Source organism: Podarcis melisellensis, assembly GCF_964234715.1.
Source record: "Podarcis melisellensis genome assembly, chromosome: 14".
In the NCBI taxonomy this organism is placed as follows: domain Eukaryota; kingdom Metazoa; phylum Chordata; class Lepidosauria; order Squamata; family Lacertidae; genus Podarcis; species Podarcis melisellensis.
In genome coordinates, this window is record NC_138546.1 from 6,246,392 (window position 1) to 6,266,489 (window position 20,098).

General features: G+C 48.8%; 1 protein-coding gene across 5 annotated transcripts in view; it reads left to right on the plus strand.

Annotated features, from left to right (window-relative positions):
* Nucleotides 1-8,353: 8,353 nt before the first annotated feature.
* LLGL1 (LLGL scribble cell polarity complex component 1) overlaps nt 8,354-20,098 on the plus strand; it is a 79,594-nt gene continuing 67,849 nt past the window's right edge. For 4 of the 5 annotated variants that reach the window (XM_081889093.1, XM_081889094.1, XM_081889095.1 and 1 more), the window contains exon 1: nt 8,354-8,801. In XM_081889093.1, the coding sequence (XP_081745219.1) occupies nt 8,604-8,801 (198 nt within the window). In that variant the 5' untranslated portion in view covers nt 8,354-8,603. Of the gene's footprint in view, nt 8,802-13,434; nt 13,524-20,098 lie in introns of those variants that run through there. The other variant, XM_081889097.1, reaches the window with a different exon arrangement.

Below are 20,098 nucleotides of genomic sequence, written 5' to 3' on the forward strand. Positions count from 1 at the left end.
CCTAACCTGGTGCCCTCCACAACTCCATCTGACATGGCCATGCTAGTTGGGGGGCTGATGGGAACTGTACAGTTGTGGGGAAGGATGCCCTAGTCCCTCCCCCATAACTTGGATTTCCTGGGAAGAAGAGGGAGCGACTCTTCAGCCTATATCCGTGGTGCAGATATACCCTTGAGAAATATGCTTCTCGATTCCTTTTTGGCTTTAATTCCTTCCATGCCCGTGTTTTGTTTGGGCTGCATTCCTGCCTGGCGTAACCTCTCTGCGCCGGGCGGCGCTCCCTGCGCCAAGACGGCCGCGTCTCCCTTTGGAAAACCTCCGCCTGGGCTGAAGCCTGAACAGCTTGTTGTCAGACTGGTTGCTCCATCAATCCAGCCGCCTGAATCATTGCTTCCTGTCACCTCCTCCACACGCCATGTGACTCTCTTCCCTCGCTCATTAGGCGCTTGGCTAATTGCAAGGAGCTTGGGCCTTGGGGAAGAAGGGCTGTAGGCCGGGGTGAGGGAGCTCAGAGGGATGCTTGCAGGGCAAGCAAAACGATCAGTGGAAGGGATGGAGGACTTTTTCGGTTTGGAGAAAAGGCAAGCTAGAGGCGGAAGATAGAAGTTAAAAAAATTACGCAGGCCATAATAGATGTTTTTCTCCACCTCTCCTAATACTAGAACTCAGGGGGGATGTCAACTGAAGCGGAGCGTTGCAAGATTTGGATCCAAGAAATTATTATTATTTTTTTAAAAAAATATTTTTTATTAAATTTCTGTTTTACATTTTAGAAAATTCACTAAAACAACCTTAAAATATCAATGGCTTCCCTTCCTCTCTTTCCGTGGTTCATTTTGCACAACATAAATCCCTGCACATTTTATATAAACGAAACCATTCAGTATTCCATTATGACATCTGCCAAAACTTATTTACACTGTTGAATTTATCTTAATGCTGCCCACGTTTTCGAATATACACAATTATTTTCTTACATTGCTTGAAAATTGTGTCAGAAATGACTGCTTCACCCAGAGCAGAGTTAAACTGTGGAACTCAGTCTCGACCACCAATTGGGATGGCTTGAAAAGAGAATTGGCCTCCTGCAGTTTGGTCAGACTCATATTCGTAGCTTCGAGAACACTGTCCAACCATCTCGTCCTCTGTCGCCCCCTTCTTCTTGTGCCCTCCATCTTTCCCAACATCAGGGTCTTTTCCAGGGAGTCTTCTCTTCTCATGAGGTGGCCAAAGTATTGGAGCCTCAGCTTCAGGATCTGTCCTTCCAGTGAGCACTGAGGGCTGATTTCCTTCAGAATGGAGAGGTCTGATCTTCTTGCAGTCCATGGGACTCTCAAGAGTCTCCTCCAGCACCAGAATTCAAAAGCATCAATTCTCCGGTGATCAGCCTTCTTGATGGTCCAGCTCTCACTTCCATACATCACTACTGGGAAAACCATAGCTTTAACTATACGGACCTTTGTCGGCAAGGTGATGTCATTTTCCATCAACGGATCCATTTATTTAATGCACACTTCACCCTAATAAATGCATTTTTTGTACACGTTACAGTGGTACCTCGGGTTAAGTACTTAATTCGTTCTGGAGGTCCGTTCTTAACCTGAAACTGTTCTTAACCTGAAGCACCACTTTAGCTAATGGGGCCTCCTGCTACTACTGCACAGCCACCACACGATTTCTGTTCTCATCCTGAAGCAAAGTTCTTAACCTGAAGCACTTTTTCTGGGTTAGTGGAGTCTGTAACCTGAAGCGTATGTAACCCGAGGTACCACTGTACTTGACTGGAAAACTGCAGTGCAAAATCTGGAGACGTGCAGATTCCAATCAACCACTGTGCTTCGTTTGCACTGTTTAGGGAAAGCGAGAGTTATAGGTAGGCTGACCTTCAGTTGTGAACTGACTCAGATTCCTCCCCTTCCCCAACTCTTTGCGTCCGCCAAGCCCTGCTCCCGCAGAAGCAACCCCCTTCGTCAACATTTGCGATTTGTACCAGGTGTCGATTTGGCCTACTGCAAAGAGCCGCACACCAGATGCTCGCCTGTCTCCCAATGCAAATGTTCCTAATTATACTTTTTTCCACTGCAAAGTAATTTAAATTCCTTCCCTCGCAACGGTGGCCTGCTGGTGCCAAGGAGCCTGGGAAAGAAGCCACAGGAACCCAGTGGAAATCGCGGGATGCCTGCAGGACTCGGCGGCTGCCAGATCTGAACTGAAGAATCCTGGGACTCCGGGGGTCAATGGAAGAAGGCTGAGGAACCCGGCAGGTTTCTGGGGGAGGGAACCAGGATCCAATCTGAGAGCGCTGCAGAGGGGAAACTGCAGGATCCAGAAGATGAAGGGTGCCAGTATGATGTAGTGGTTAAGAGCGGTAGACTCGTAATCTGGTGAACCGGGTTCGCTTCCCCGCTCCTCCACATGCAGCTGCTGGGTGACCTTGGGCCAGTCACACTTCTCTGAAGTCTCTCAGCCCCACTCACCTCACAGAGAGTTTGTTGTGAGGCAGGAAGGGAAAGGAGAATGTTAGCCGCTTTGAGACTCCTTAGTGTAGTGATAAAGCGGGATATCAAATCCAACTCTTCTTCTTCATCATCATCATCTTGGTGTGGTCTGATTGCACAAATTGTGCAGGCTCCAATAACAGTTACTTTTGGAAAACTTGCAGCCTTTCAAGAAGCTTCTAAATGCACCATCAGACCAGTGGTAGGGGCACCTCTGGCTTGTGGGTCTCCCCCTTTGGCCTGAGAGGCCATTTTGAGCACACACACCCCAGGTCTCTCTCTTCGCCCCTGGCAAACCTGCCCAAACCACAGCCCTCGCTGGCCCTGCGGAGGCAGATTGAGGGCAGATCCACAGCACTGGGTGCTGAGCCTAGGGGCACCGCAGGGCACTGCAACTATGACGTACTGAATTGAGCAGAAGGGAAGGCAAAAGGGGGGGGGGCATACACTGAATTTTGGCCTTGCCCTGGATGTCGATGAAATTTCAAAGACTAAAGTTTTCCCTTGTGTCCTGCTTTGCACCTGGAATGTTTTTCCCTGGCCGGGGTGAGTCCTTGAACTCTGATAATGCCTCTCGATGGAGACTACTGAGCAGTGTGTGTGTGTGTGTTTTTAGAAACTAGCCTGCTGTACAGAGGTGAACTTTGCATCCATCGCCCCATTCACTGCTGCCTCTGGCCCTGCCCACAAATGGTATGTGGCCCCTGGAAGGTTGTCTGCAAGGGGATGCGGCCCCTGGCTTGAAAAACGACCCCTTTGCTGCTGCCCTGCCTTATCGTCTCTGAACAGCATCTTTTCCTGCTGCCTGTGTGTAGAACAGGAGGGTCAAAGCTGGGAGCTGGACCCTGAAGGCTGAGTGGCAGAGCTTGGCACCTCAAATTCCAGCAGGGCCATGTGCAATGCCAAAATCTGGTCCCTGCCCCCTGCCTCTTGTATTCCGTTGGACTTCATAGTTGTGGCTCCCAGTGCGACCAAACCGGCCACGCTCCCCGAGATCTGCCTTTGCACACTTAACTTAGCAGTAAATCTCACTGGGTTCAGCAAGGAAGACCTGTCACTGAGTAAACCGGGTTTGGCTTGCTCTGTGACCAGCTCACATCTGCACAGAGAAATGAGCATCTCCCAAAGGCAACCCCCCCCCCCGGAAGTTTGTGTTTACCAAAAAATGGAGAACGGGGAACAAATGCATTCTGTCCCTGAAAGGTTGCCAACTTCTTCCAACGAGCCCTGCTTCTGTGGCTTTAATAGCAGGCTGGCCATAGATGCTTAGCAAGTGGAGATGTCTAGAATGCAAGAGATAGAAGTCACACCAGTATCCCGTCCCCCAGTAATTGGTTTTGTAGCCATTCCTTTTCCTCTCCAGAGAATCCTGGGAGGTTTGTGTGAGAAGCTAAGGGCTCAGCTGTTCTGCCTTTAATCACATAAATTAAACAGGTGAAGCTTTTCCAGGTGTGAAGATAACCCTAAGTGGGAGCTTCACCTCCAGTTAAAGGTACATGAGCCATTCAGGTGGCATTTCTGAGCGCCAGGCTGTTGATTCTGTAGATATCACCTAACCAGGAAAGGCGGCCTGACATGCTCTTGATTTGCTGAAAATCAACAGGGGGAATATTTTCCACAGCACGGAGATGGATGTGATCACCTCCTGATCTCCTGCAGCCAAGCTGCTGTCGGCTGGTTGGAAAGATGGCAGTGTCTGTTGCCTCTAGTTTGCCCATTTCTGATCGCTCAGGAGGTTCGGAGCCTGGAAAAGCTGAAAAGGGAGACAAGAAGCAGCTCTCCCCTACCAGTCGCAGAGGTTTTGGCAAAGCAGCAAACTTGTGATCAGCGTCAGGAACAGGGATCAGAGTTTGCAGAGGCAGGCCGCGTGGTAAATAAACAAAACGCCTACGGATTTTGCAAAACGGCAGCCGGTGCCAAGGCATTTTGGCAATTAATCCAAGGAGTCTCCCTGCCTGAACCAGTTCCTCACCTGCGGCCCTGATCCTTTAAATGCACACATTCAAAGAGTCGCCTTGCTTTCAAGGAGATCTGGCTTGCCAGCTAAATCAGCTAAGTGCTACAAACGGCTGCCAAGATTTGTTTTCCTGGGAAGGCTCCTTCCCCTACCCTGGTGGCCTAAAGCAGGCAGAAGTTCAACAGGTTATGTATGCACTGTCTCCAGCTTTGCAGTGCTGGAGCAGGGCTGCGCCTGTCTCTGTGCAGCTGTGGCCTACCTGAAACTGAATGATACTGTATATCTCAGCATAGCGGCGAAGCTGTGTGCTTTTTCAGTCTGTGTTGATGAGCAACTTCAAGCCCCATCTTTATCTTTCAGACTTGGACCACTCAGCCCATCAAACAAAGAACAGTCTTCTGTGGTGTAATGGTGAAAGTGTCTGACTAGGACTTGGGAGACCAGGGTTCAAAACTCCACTCGGCCACGGAGCTCACTGGGCGTCAGCCTCTCAGCCTAACCTACCTTTTAGGGTTGTTGTGGGGATTAAATGAGGAAGAGAGAGAACCATGTTTGCCACCTGAAGCTCCTTGCAGGAAAAGCTGGAATATAGATGCAATAAATAAGACAGGACCATGCTACCCCAAGCAAAAGGCTTGTAACCATTTGCACGCTTATTTGGAAATAAGCCCCATTTAACTCAGTGGGACTTCTTGGCACCCTGTGGAGGGATTTCCCCTAAGATGTGTCCTGTTTCAAGGTGCCAAGATGCCTGAACCAGGCTTTTAAAAGACAAACTCCTGCGTATTTTATCCAAGAGCAAAGGATTGTGCAAACATGTCGCATGTTTACTTGGAAATCAGTCTGACTGTATTCATTGGGATTGGCTCAAAGGCAAGAATGACTGTCCTTTTTTTGAGGGGGGGGGGAGGGAACCCTGCCCTATGCAGAGCCAGACTATTGGCTCCATATTGTGTGCACCAGAGGCGAAATGGGGCTGGGCCGGAGTTGTGACGCTCATCTTTGTACAATAGGCAAGATTCAAGCCACATGAAAGCCAGGGATTTCTACAGGTGTCCACACCTAGCAAGAGGCATCATTCGATTTCAAAGGCACATTCCATTCCTGTGCAAACGCCGAACCTTTAAAATGCATCCAAAGCACATCCTTTCCGCCAAATAATTCGGAGCGCTGCAGTTTTACCCTTCGCAGAGTTCCAGTTCCCAGCAACCTTTCACAAACTACAGTGCCCAGAATCCTTTGAGGGAACATACGTGCTTTAAATACATAGTGTGCGGACAGCCCAAAGCACTCAGGAAGGGGAGGGGAACAGGCTGGCTTGGAGAGCCTTCCGGGGGCCAGGTAGAGAGGACCCCTAGGGCCATATCTGGACTCTCCACCCTTGGTATATACTGACCGACTGCGTCTCTGCAAGGTTTTAGACCAGGGGTCAGCAAACATTTTCATCAGGGGGTCGGTCCACTGTCCCTCAGACCTTGTGGGGGGCTGGACTATATTCTGAAAAACATAAATACCCTGCAAGCTGGTCCTGCAGCTGACCTGGATCTGGAGGAGGAACGCACTCTGCACGTGCTCAGGAGTGTGTCTTGGCGCGCTGCCCGCTCACCAGCATTGTTGACAAGTAGCAGCTGCTCCACTGGCCCGTTCGCGCAGAGCTCCCAGGTGGCATGCACCACGCGGGGACTGACCGAGCCTGTGGGGCCGCATCTGGCCCCCGGGCCTTAGTTTGCCGACCCCTGTTTTAGACAGAGGCTCTCACAGGCGGGGCTGGAGATGGCAGGACTTGAACCTGGAACCTCCCGTGTACGCACGCACGTGTTCTGACGCTGAGCCACAGCCCTTCCTCTGCCCTGCCCAGTAGCAAAACAACCCCACACTCCAGAGATCTGGAACCTGCTCCTTTGACTTCCAGCTGGCTTTATCTGACGGATCTTGTTTATGAAAGCAATGCAGGATTACGCGGCAGACACGAAGAACCTGATTCAACCATTGCTCACTGCCAAACTGCCGGATTGGCTGCTACATCCTGAAGGCCCAAACTTCCAGCGGGAGCGATTTCAGACGGACTTTATTGCAGGCTGCCTGGAGAACACTTTGTTACGGGTTCAGCATGCAGTTGCCATAATACAGTGGTACCTCAGGTTACATATGCTTCAGGTTACATACGCTTCAGGTTACAGATTCCACTAACCCAGAAATAGTGCTTCAGGTTAAGAACTTTGCTTCAGGATGAGAACAGAAATCGTGCTCCGGCGGTGCGGCGACAGCAGGAGGCCCCATTAGCTAAAGTGGTGATTCAGGTTAAGAAGAGTTTCAGGTTAAGTACGGACCTCCGGAATGAATTAAGTACTTAACCCGAGCTACCACTGTATTTGCTGCAGAATAAAAGTGAGCCTTTGGCAGAGGAGACAAGGCGATAAGCCCGTTGCAAAGAGGTTGGCAACTGGCGGCCCTCAGGGCTAACCTGGCCACTGGAGCAGTTTCATTTACAGTTCCCAGCACCCATAACGAACTACAGTTCTGGGGGAAGCCATGGCTGTTTCAAGTGGTATAACTGTGCTTTGAATTTATGCTGTGGATGTAGTATTAATAGCAGAACCTCCAAGTGTCCCTATTTTCCAGGGACGGTCCTGGATTTGCAGAAGCCATCCCGGTTTCTGATTTTGGTCCTGGAATGACCTGTTTTTCCTTAGGACACCCCTATTTTCACTGGAGAAATGTTGGAGGGTATGGAGTTATGCAACCCCTGAGCCAAGGAGATAGGAAACTATACAACCTTCAGAAGACATTTGAAGGCAGAGCTGTATAGGGAAGCTTTTTAAAAAAATGTTTAATGTTTTATTATGTTTTTATATATGTTTGGAGCTGCCAAGAGTGGTTGGGGCAAGCCAGCAAGATGGGCAGAGGATAAATAATAAAATTATTATCATTATTATTGAATAAGACGTCCCTATTTTCACTGCAGAAATGTTGGAGGGTATGGAGTTATGCGACCACTGAGCCAAGGAGATAAGTAATTATACAACCTTCAGAAAACATCTGAAGGCAGCCCTCTTTGGGGAAGTTTTTTTAATGTTATATATATATATATATATATATATATATATATATATATATATATGCTTTCGTAGATTTTCACGGGTACAGGAATGCAGGTTTTGGTGTCCTCGGGTGTCTTCCCGTGTAAAAGTTGGGGTGTCTAGGCGACGTTTCGACGAGGTCTCACTCGTCATCTTCAGGCTGGTGCTTTCGGCTTCTTGTTACTGCTCCTGCTCTGTTCCAGTAACAAGAAGCCGAAAGCACCAGCCTGAAGATGACGAGTGAGACCTCGTCGAAACGTCGCCTAGACACCCCAACTTTTACACGGGAAGACACCCGAGGACACCAAAACCTGCATATATATATATATATATATATTTGCTTTCGTATATATATATATATATATATATATATATATATATATATATGAAGCTGCCCAGAGCAGCTGGGGCCACCAAGTCAGATGAGAGGAGTATAAATATTGTTATTCTGATCAGTGCTTGGTTTTTTCTGGGGGTACTCAGGGGCACGCAGTACCGGCACCTTTTCCCTAGAATAAAAGCACCGGTTAAAAATGTGGCATTTACTGTAACCATTTCATGGTGAGTCCCGGCACCCCTCTTTTTCTAGAAGCACAGGTTTTTATTTTTATCATCATTTTATTATCATCATGGAATAGGACGTCCCTATTTTCCCTGGATAAATGTTGGGGCGCGTCTGTACGCAACTTGATCTGCAAACACACACACACACCAAAAAAACCACACCTCCCAACTTTTTAATTAAAAAAACTACATTTCCCAGCAGGCTTCGGTCCCGCCGCGCAGGCGCAGAGAGAAGCGGCGCGGGAGGGGTTCAGAGCAGCTGGCGAGCAGCCGCCCGGCCTTCCTTCGTCTGCTTTCCTCTGGGTCTCTCTCTCTCTCTCCCTCCAAGCCCATTGTCCAGCCGAGCTGCCCGCGGGGTCTCCTCTGATTGGCTGCGGCGGGCGTCGCTCGGGCGCCCCCTCCCCTGCCTGCCTGCCTGCCCGCCTCCCTCGCGCCCTCCCCGGCGGACCAGCCCTCTCTGCGCTGTTGCAACCTGGGCGCATCTGCCGCGCTCGCTCCTGCTGGATGCGGAGGGCGCCGCTGCTGCCGCCGCCGCCTCTGCTGCATGGGGGAAGCGCCGCCCGCGCGGCATTGTTCCCCCCTCGGCCAAGAGCCCCCCCGCCGCCGCCCCCCCCGGGCAAGATGATGAAGTTTCGCTTCCGCCGCCAGGGCCACGACCCCCAGCGGGAGAAGATCAAGCAAGACCTCTTCGCCTTCAACAAGGTAAGGGACCCCCAAGACCCCCACCCCACCCATCCACGACCAACAGCCAGGGGTGCCTGGCCAGGGCTCCCCCCTCCCTTTCCCCCCAAATGGGGCTGGGGTCCGCCTCGCTCGCCCCGCAACTTTGGCAAGCGGTCTCGGCCCTCTGCTGAAATGGGGTGGTGGTCCTCATCTCCCTGGGCTCAAATGACTTCAATCTCTTTATTTTTTTCCCCGGGTGGGGGTCCTCCCTGCCTCTTGGAAAAAGAAGCAGCGAGAGGAAGAACTGGGGGGATGTGTTTTTATGGGGGGGTTTTGGTGGAGGTCAGTTGCTAGGTGTTTGGGAAACACCCCCCCTCTCAAAAAAACAGACCCCCAGAGTCTTTGGTGGTGCACATCAGTTTGGGGCGTCTTTTGGAAGAGGGGCTGTGTATTTGTGACCCACTTTTGGGGGGAGGGGAGAGAGATTTCCCCCTGGGGAAGTAGCAATATTGGGGTGAGGGGCCAGCCCAACGAGACATCCTTTGAAAATGGGGAGTGGGTGCCCGGTTTAGCTGCCCCCCTTTTTGAAAGGGAGTGTTTGGGGCAGGCTGGTTGCTAGCTAACTTAAGAGTGATGTGTGTTCCTCTGGGAGAGGAAAAAGAGAGAGAGAAATGTTTGAATGGAAACAGCTGCACCCCCCTTATGCCTCTCCCCCCCCCAATAATCTCATTTGCATCTGGATTAGGTGCTCTGGTAAGACAATGGAGCTTCTCCCTTTGAAGTGCAAACAGTTCCCAAAAGTAAGGACCAGGATGGAGATCAGTGTTAGGGTTTTTTTTGAGGGGGTGCGTGTTGTGTGAAAAGAAGGGTCAGGTCAAAGAAGAAAGAATGGATGAGACACTTTGGTGGAGGAAATTTTGCTCTCCTTGGCGTGGAAGGGATTTCCAGAGGGGTCTCCCCTTTGGTGCAATTCGGGAACACCCAACAAAGACTCGGGATGGCACCTTGAAACTGTTTTGTGTGTTTTCCTGTGTGAACACAGATTTCCTTTCCTCCCACGCTCACCCCCCCCCCCGGCAAAGATTAGGGTGCCTCTTCCTCCTCCTCCTCCTCCTCCTCCTCCTCCTTCAATTGGGAGGAGTTGGCCAAAGAATGGATCTGCTTCTATTCCCTTTTAAATGCTATTTATTTACTTCAAGCTGCAAATACCACCATACTTGCTTCAGCAGAGCTCCGGGAGTGTGATGTTGAGTTCCTATATGAGAGAATGGTGTGTGTGTGTGTTTGTAGACTTGGCAGGAGTTGTTCTCCGCACTGCTGGGTTGCATTTCATGCAAAATATCCCCTCCCTCCCACTGCACCCCACCACCCCCTTCTCTCCTAGTCTCTAAAGATTGGTCTGGGATGAGAGAGGATTAAAAACAAAATCTTATTTCTGCCTCTCTCTCCCCTTCCCCTCCCTCCCCTTTTTTTACTTTGTAGACCTAAACGATGCTTAATTCTTTGTAAACCGCTCCCTGCCTTTTCACCACCATTTGTCCTGCCCTCTGATTTTGGTCTAAGGAGAAACTGGGGGTTGGATTTGCTCCCCCCCCTCCAATTGAGATTCTGTGGGGTTTCTCCATTCCCCTTCCCTTGGACACCTGCAGTAACACACACAAACCCTTTAACATTTTCCTTATATATCCCTCTCTGGCGGATGGAAGCAATAAAACTCTTGCAACGATAGTTCGTTGCAGTTCTGGGAAGCCAAACTTCCAAAAAGAATTAAGGTTCTTTTTGCCGTAAGTCTGCTGAAAAGCCCTTTGTGTGTGTGTGTCTTGTGGGTTTTTAAAAGCGGAATCTTTCCTCCTATTTAAATGACTTTCTCTCCCCCCTCCCCCCGCCAAGCATCCTAATTCCTCCTTCGACTCTTTAAGTAAGACATCCATTGTATCTTGGAAGTTCACATTTTGAACTGTGTAGCCCTGGTTTCAGTGCTAAATACGCAGGAAGTGTGAAGAAACTGTACTCTGCTACCCTAGCTTTCCTGGAATTTTGACTTTTAATTTTGCACACTGCTCAGCTTTGTATGTGACACACGAGTTGTGCTTCCTTTTAAAGGAAATTTTACAGAATGTTTCATTATTATTATTAGTAATAGTAGTAGTAAAAACATTGGATTTTTGTTACATTAAAGTGGATTTTTAAAACCCCCAAATAAATTAGAAGTAACAATTGCCTCTGATTGCAGGGATGGGGGACTCCGCCCTCTCCAGATGTTGGTCCTCTCATCCCCATCACCAGCCCTGATCGCTAGCTGTGCTGGCAGAGGCTGATGGGAATTGTAGTCCAACAACACCTGGAGGGCCAAGTGTTCGCTTCCCCCGGCTTAAGGGCCGGGGAGAGGAAAAAGCTGTTCTCAATTTTATCTGCAAGCGGCCTTGACTTCCTGTCAGGGTGGGGATATAAATACATATATAGTAATAATTAGATCATTTTGGGATCATGGATCTCCCAGCAGTTTTGCCTGGGGTTCTTGCCCACCTGCTCCCCTGTGGCGTAAATATTTGCATGCTCACTTGCAAATACCACTCATAAGACTTGGGAACAAGCAGGGGTCACACAGGCCCATCTCTTTTAAAAATGCTAAATTATTCCCAGGCCTGCTAGCTTATAGGCTATCAATAATTGCACCAAACGACATCGAAAAAGGCCAAGTTGGTTTTATAAGACGGAAGTCTGCTGCGCTCCCTTATCGGGCGACTTCTCAATATTCTTTATTGGGTCCAACTTGGTTCAGAACCAATGACTGTTCTAGTTTTACATGCTGTCAAGGCATTTGATCGCCTTAAGTTGGCAATACAGTGGTACCTTGGGTTACATACGCTTCAGGTTACAGACTCCGCTAACCCAGAATTAGTGCTTCAGGTTAAGAACTTTGCTTCAGGATGAGAACAGAAATCGTGCTCCAGCGGCACGGCGGCATCGGGAGGCCCCATTAGCTAAAGTGGTGCTTCAGGTTAAGTATGGACCTCCAAAACGAATTAAGTACTTAACCTGAGGTACCACTGTACCTCTTTACTGTTCATTTGGTATAAGTGAATCCTGCAGTATTCTTTTGCTATCTTCCTTTCCTTTCGCCGTATTCCAAAAAGCCAAATCTAGGCCGGGGTGTCCGTTTCCGGTGGGTTTTATTACCTAGTTGCGCAGGAAACTGCCTTATCTCATTTATTTAGTAAATTTTCTTCTGGGAGCAGAAGGCGGAACTAGGCACTTTCCCCCCTGATCATTTTATCCTCACAACAACCCTGTGAGGTAGGTTAGGCTGAGAGTGAGTGACCGGCCCCTGAGGTCACCTGGCGAGTTTGTTGTCCGAGTGGAGATTTGAACCCGGGTCTTCTGGGCCCTAGTCCAGCACTTTCACCGCAGCAACACCACCCCTGGCTCTCTCTGTATCAAGCTGGCGTTGCCCGCACTGGCTGGCAGCAGCTCCTGCAGGCGTTTTAGGCAGGTCTTGATTTATTATCATTTAGAAACTTATTTATTGATACTTATTCACAAAAATACATGCCCATTACAAAGTATCTTTTTGTAATAGAGAGAAAACAGCTACTTAGTCTAAAAAAGAGAGAGAAAAACTAGGTCAGAAAAGATAAGAAGAGACCTGAGAAAGACGGAGAACAGCGGGAGAAAGGGTTAGAAAAAAACTAAAGAAATTTAGAAAGAGTAAAAGGATTTCTGGCTCTCTTTCCTGCAGCTACATATAATATTCATTCCTTAAAATCCAAGCATTCTGTCTTCTAGAAACCATTATTTTTTCAGCCTTCAAATCCCGAAATTACTTGGATGAACTTGAATGAACTTAGGTGGGGCCGGAAAGGTGTTGTGAATTGAACCGCTAACCCAGAAATAGTGCTTCAGGTTAAGAACTTTGCTTCAGGATGAGAACAGAAATTGTGCTCCGGCGGCACGGCAGCAGCAGGAGGCCCCATTAGCTAAAGTGGTGCTTCAGGTTAAGAACAGTTTCAGGTTAAGTACAAACCTCTGGAACGAATTAAGTACTTAACCCGAGGTACCACTGTATTTCTAAGTTTGCCTGATTATAGCAGAATAGATGTGCTTGGGGGGGAAATGTAGCTGTCTTAATCTGCCCAAGCCCGCTGCTCCCTTCCTTTAAACATTTGGGAAAGAGAGATTCCAAGATGAGATGCTTTAGACCAGGGGTCAGCAAACTTTTTGAGCAGGGGGCCGGTCCACTGTCCCTCAGACCTTGTGGGGGGCCGGACTATATTTTGGAAAAGAAAAGAAAAAGAACAAATTCCTATGCCCCACAAATAACCCAGAGATGCATTTTAAAGAAAAGGACACATTCTACTCATGTAAAAACACGCTGATTCCCTGACCGTCCATGGGCCGGATCCAGCCCCCAGGCCTTAGTTTGCCTACCCATGCGCTAGTCTAGCGCCACTGAGCTACAGCAGTGGTTCGTTTACTTGCCTGAACTCCCAACTGGGCAACAAAGAGATCAAACCTCACGGTTCTTCTGTTTCACATCTCGAGCTCTGTCTGTTTCCAAGGGGAGGCTTTCGTCCCTCAATCCTTGATTTACAGTCTGTCTTTATCTTCCTTCTTTTGGTCTTTTTTGTTGTGTAGGCTTGATGAGCCTGCTGGCTGGCTCTGCTTGAGTGTTTTAGTGCCTGAGTTAGGAGCTGGGGGAGAATTTAGCTTAACTGCGTCAAGCTGGTATCCCAGGCACATCAATGTGCTTATGCTCTCTAGGTAAATATCTCGCAATCTCTTCTACCTTTGTGTCTACTTCTGTTTTCTTCCCCCCTGTATTTGCAGAGGATTTCAGAGCAGAGAAAGGCAGAGGGATATTAACCGTTTCAGGTTAACACTGAGTGCTGCATTTTCCTTGGGAAATTTCCTCTCTTATCTCCTCTTTCCCCACCCCCCTAAATTTCCTGATTTAGGGATGCGATAATAAGATTTCTCCCTTCTTGCATGAGGAAGAAACTGAGCATATTCCTGAAATGATTTTGCACCTGGGTTGGGAAATGCAAAATGCGTTGGGAATTTTTTATCTTTCCCTTCCTCCACGGGGCTCATGAGGGCATGCCCAGTTCTTTTCTCCCTTCATCTATTCTCACAGCAACCCCCTGATCTTCGCAGCTGCATGAGGATTCGAACCCGAGTCTCTCCAGTCCTAGTCCGACCACTGATAAGCTGTGTGGCTTGACCATTTCTTGCAAGGGAAGAATAAGTCCCTCTCCGATCATGCTATATAAATTCTAATAATAATAATGCCAAATGATTTCTCTTGTTTAAGGTCTCTACTCTTCTGTCTCTAACATAGCCTTGGATGTAAGAATTTAGAAGGCAAAGCGATGGCAAAATCTCCAACCCAAGAAAAGTTTCACCTGCTAAATGCACAAGAATCAAACTGTTTTATTTTTTAAAAGGTGGCAGGCAAACCTTACTTTTCTGCAGGTCTCCGAATCCTCCTGCATTTTTCTCTCTTTCTGTTTTGAACTTTGGCAAGGGAGGCAAAGCTTATTTAATTTGGACAGGCCCCCTGACTGGTCCCACGGGGAGGGGGCTGCTTCTTCGGCATAAACATCTGTGTGGCGAGGAGAGCAGGCAGATGGCCCAGTGATGGAGGACAATGAGCTCTTCTTAATTTGGAGGCTCTGGGGGCCTCTCTGCGCATAAATTTAATCCTGGGTATGTGAGGTGACATGATAGAAGTTCATAAACGGAGGAGGCGGGGAGATGAAAGTTTTCCTCCCTAACACCAGAACTCCGGGGGCATCCAAAGCACATCTGAATGTTGGAAGATTTGGGGCAGATAAAAAGAGAGCCCTTCTTCACGCAACAGTGCGTCGTTAAAACTGTGGAACTCCCTCCCACTTGAGTCAGAGGGCTGCTGGCCAGGATGGATATGCTCTGAGCTCCAAAGTCAGAGGGCAGTGATTCTTCTGAATACCAGTTGCTAGAAACCACAGGAGGGGAGAGTTGCTCTTGCGTTTGAATTTTATTTATTTTCTATTTTTTATTCATTAGATTTATATACTGCCCTTCGGCACAAGATCTCTGGGTCGTTCGCAGGATAAAATACAAGATAAAAAGACAAGTACAGTGGTACCTCCGGTTGCGGACGGGATCCGTTCCGGAGCTTTGGTCGGATCCTGAGGTTTCCGCAACCGGAGGTGCCTGTTCTGCGGCATGATAGAGCGCTGCTGCGCAATAGAGCATTACAGTCATATCTCGTGTTGTGTTTGCTTCGGGTTGAGCATTTTCAGGTTGCGTCCCACGGTGACTTGGAAGTACCAGAAAGGGTTACTTCTGGGTTTTGCCACTCGCACATGTTCAGATGCTCAAAATGACATCATGCACAGAAGCGGCGAATTGCAGCACACGCAGACACGGGTTGTGTTCTGCTCAGGTTGTGAACGGGGCTCTGGAACGGATCCTGTTCCCAACAAGAGGTACCACTGTACTGCGCATGCGCGCGTGGCGAACCCCAGAAATATACTTCCGGGTTTGCCACGTGAGTATCCCAAAGATACGTAACAAGAGGGGCATGTAAGTAGAGGTACCACTGTGAATACAGTGGGTGGTACCTTGGGTTATATACGCTTCAGGTTCAGACGCTTCAGGTTACAGACTCCGCTAACCCAGAAATAGTACCTCGGGTTAAGAACTTTGCTTCAGGATGAGAACAGAAATCGTGCAGCGGCAGCGGGAGGCCCCATTAGCTAAAGTGGTGCTTCAGGTTAAAAACAGTTTCAGGTTAAGAACGGACTTCCGGAACGAATTAAGTACTTAACCCGAGGTACCACTGTAGTTAAAAACGAAAGCAACAAAACAATAACCTCTGCTTCTCACAAACACATTTAATATTAACCAGATGTTTGGCCCCTGGCTGCTGGTCCAGATGGGCCATGGACCTGATCCACACGGCTCTTACATACTTTAAGATGTTCAGTGTGGATGCAACCAGGAAGGGGCGTCTGCAGATGTGGATCAGGCAACCTTATTGCTCCAAGGGCCACGTGGAAGCAGTCTGGGGGGCCACACAGCAGTATGTGTGGCTGGGTCTCCGGTCCCCTTGCCCTGTTCACTCGTGAACACACACACACAAACATACTCTCTGCACAGACAGAAACAAGATTTTGCCCTTCCCATACTCTGACGCCAACCCCCATGTCAACTGCGTTGAGAGCAGTAAGAGTAGAAGCTTTAACTTTGCCCTTCTGACAATCCTGATGCAGCCAAGCTTTCTATGCTGGTGTTGCTCAGCTGTGGAAGACCAATGACCTTTCCCCAGTTACTGGCTGATCTCCTGGGGTGGGGGAGATGGGGGGAGGCTCCCCAGACCCTGGTGGGCTGCACAGAGAGATCCTGTATGTTGCTCACATGTTGCAGGAAATATTAATTTCGGGAGGTAGGATGGGTTGCGGCATTTCCAGTGTGGGCAGCAAAGCTGTCGGCAAGGCATGCTCATCGTGCGATCCTATGTGCGTGTTCTTCCGGAAATGGTCTGGTTTCTAGGATAATATCAAATCTGGGGAGCAGGGAAAAACCGAAGGGCAAAGATTAGGATTGGGGCACAGGCCAAAGAGGCAGTAGGGGAGAATTGGGCAGGTTCCTTTGGAAAGAACAGAATCTTTTGGTGGGTGAGGGGAGGTAAAGGTAAAGGGACCCCTGACCGTTAGGTCCAGTCGTGGCCGACTCTGGGGTTGCGGCGCTCATCTCGCTTTATTGGCCGAGGGAGCCGGCGTACAGCTTCCGGGTCATGTTACCAGCATGACTAAGCCGCTTCTGGCGAACCAGAGCAGCGCACGGAAACGCTGTTTACCTTCCCGCCGGAGTGGTACCTATTTATCTACTTGCACTTTGATGTGCTTTCGAGCTGCTAGGTTGGCAGGAGCAGGGACACAACAATGGGAGCTCACCCCGTTGCGGGGATTTGAGCTTTAAAAGACAAGCTATGAGTATAGAGATGGGCAAGTCTGTGTTTGTTGATTACATTTATATTCTGCCTTTTCTCCAAGTTGCTCAGGGTGACGCAGGGGGATCTCTTCCCTTATGTCATCCTCTCAACAACCCTGGGGGTGGGGATAGCATAAGTTGAGGATGGAGTGGAGATCTGAACCATGATCCTTTCCAGGTCCCAGACTGTCTCTTTAACACAGAGGGTCTCAAACTTTTTTCTCTGGGCTACGCTTTCAGAATAAAAAATTGCTCACGCTACACCGAATCTTATACAGTCGTCCCTTGGATCTCGAACGCCTTGGCTCCTGAACAAATCGGCTCCCAAACAATCGAAACCCAGAAGTGAGTGTTCTGGTTTTCAAATGATTTCTAAAAGCCAAACGTCATTCGGGGCTTCCATGGCTTCTGATTGGCTGCAGGAGCTTCCTGCAGCCAATCCGAACCTGCACTTTGGTTTCTGAACGTTTTGGAAGTTGAGCGGACTTCTGGAACGGATTCCGTTCAACTTCCAAGGTACGACTATATTGGTAAGGAACACATTGGAGAACAAAAAGGAACAGGCACCTAGCAGTGCTTGATTTTTAATGTAGGACAGAACTACTTTCTAACATGATCATAGGACATGCAGAAGATATAAAACATTGCAGCTACGTAAGAACATGAGTCATTCCCAAGATATAATTATAAATGAGCTGCTTGCCTATGTGCCTTAAGTTTGTGTACAAACTCAGCGAGAGGCGTGGGCTTGATTTTGCCGGGTGATCTCATTCCTACAAGGTCCAATTGGAGGGAAACAAACTCTCATCTCCTCATCGACACCATCTTTTCTGTTCTTTCATATTTGTCAGCGTTGACAATTGCTGTTCACAACAACATGCCGTGGAGAACTGTAGAAGAAGAGCCAGTGCTCTGGAATATCTAGCCATATTCCGCAAATTGAAAGAAATGTTTTGATACTGTGGCTCATTTGGTTAGAGCGTGGGGCTGATAATGCCAAGGTTGCAGGTTCGATCCCCGGATGGGACAGCTGCGTATTCTCGCATTGCAAGGGGTTGGACTAGATCAGGTATCCCCAAACTTGGCCCTCCAGCTGTTTTGGGACTACAACTCCCATCATCCCTAGCACACAGGACCAGTGGTCAGGGATGATGGGAATTGTAGTCCCAAAGCATCTGGAGGGTCGAGTTTGGGGGTGCCTGGACTAGATGATTCTCAGGGTCCTGTCCAACTTTGTGACTCCATACTACACTGCACTGCCCTGAAATGTTTAAATGATTCTTGGATTGTCCCTGAACCTTCTGGCCACATTACCATCTTTTCTTGCCACACCAGTGTGGCGCACCACACCTTTTGAGAACCACTGCTCTAACCACTACACTGCTGTAGTGGTTCGTGGGGTTTAGGAAGCCAGCGGAGGGACTTGAGAAGGAGGCATCGCCTGTCCTGAGCTGAAATGCCCAAGAGTTCCCCTACCTCCACATCTCTCTGTTGCTGCTTCTCTGATCAAGTTTGGAAGCAATATCCAGACGTTCTCAGGCACCCCGTCTCATTCAGAAATCCCCAGGCTGTGTGCTGAGGAAGAATTGGCGGTGCCCTGGGAGAGCAAAAACCAGTTTAAAGAATGTGTGAGGCCTAAGTGCCCAGACCCAGAAGAGCTTTCCCGTGGTTGCTCTCTTGTTCTGCCCTGATGGATAAATTCCTGCCATCCCACCCTTGCCTTGGGGGTTGAGTGTGTTGTTCAGTTGCTATTGAAGCAGGGGTGCAGCAGGGCTACCTGCTAAAATCGGGGCAATAGGTGTCTCCAGCCCATAATTCCGTTTCCCACTGTGGCCATCATGGCTAAGCAGTGTCTGTGCTGTGGGAAGCTGCCTTGACGCTGAGCCAGGCACATTGGTCCATCACTGGCTGGCAGCAGCTGACCAGGGTTTCAGGCGGGGGATATTCTGGGGATTTGAACCCAAGACCGTCTGCATTTCCTGCCCCTGAGCTGCGGCCCTTCCCCAGACACACCTGCTTAAAGCCACCCAAACCAATGGTCCTCGCCATATCCTGTGGCAGGGAGTCCCACAAGCTATGCAGTGGTGCATCTTCTTTGGAAACATCTGCCTGTTGATCCCAATAGGTGACCTTGAGTTTTAGTGTTATATGAGAAGGGAGAGAAGCTCTGCAGAATGAGGATATTAAAAAAAACACACCAGCCCTTTAAAACTAAGTCTCTCTGGGATAGAGCAAAAACTCTCCTGGTTTTATCGTGAGCCAGGGCTGAACTCCAACTGGAGAGAATTAAATCAAAGCTAGGGGCAAGTGTGTTTGTCTTCTGATGCTAATTAATCCCGGAGATTGTTTCTGAGAGGCAAACTGAAGATTACCTGACAACAACCGTCCAAAGAGGCTTTTCTTACTGTAAGTCTCTGTAATTGGGTTCAGTTCCTATAGACACCTTCCCTTATGTACCTTCTTACAGGTTTTTGGGACTCAGGGACATCCTGTGATAAACCTCACAGGGCTGAATTTTTCAGTGAAACTTTTCTCGGAATGTGTCCTTGAATTTCGATAAGGTCTCTCTCCCTTGCCTGGAGAGGTGTGTGTAGAAACTAGCCTTCTGTAGGAAGGGGGGGGGGAATTCCTTGTTTTGCCCACTTTTGCCTTTCCCCACTGTAAATTTGCTCAGAAGGAAATGGGGGGGAGTCAGGCCTACCCTAGAGCGTATCTCATCTAGCATGTTTGTTTTACTTGCATTTAGTAAACAGTTGGTGGGTATTTGTTTGCAGCCGGCACCCGTTCACAAACTCTGTGAAATGGGGATTTTTTTCCTGCGGAAAAATTAAGTGCTGGGGATTTTGCCGCTTCCTCATCTCTGCAAAGGGGCAACTGATGTGGTTTCCAGGACTTCTCATCCCATTGCTATTGTCTTTAAAGTTTTTAGAAGAGTGCTGATAAAATATATGTGCCGTCGCCCCTGCGATTGCCCAGTTGTGATGACTTCGCGACACTTGGGACAACCTGCATGGGTCCTGTATCAGATGCCTCTGTGTACAGTGGTACCTCGGGTTACATACGCTTCAGGTTACAGACTCCGCTAACCCAGAAATAGTGCTTCAGGTTAAGAACTTTGCTTCAGGATGAGAACAGAAATTGTGCTCCGGCGGCATGGCAGCAGCAGGAGGCCCCATTAGCTAAAGTGGTGCTTCAGGTTAAGAACAGTTTCAGGTTAAGTACGAACCTCTGGAACGAATTAAGTACTTAACCCGAGGTACCACTGTATTTCTAAGTTTGCCTGATTATAGCAGAATAGATGTGCTTGGGGGGGAAATGTAGCTGTCTTAATCTGCCCTAGCCCACTGCTCCCTTCCTTT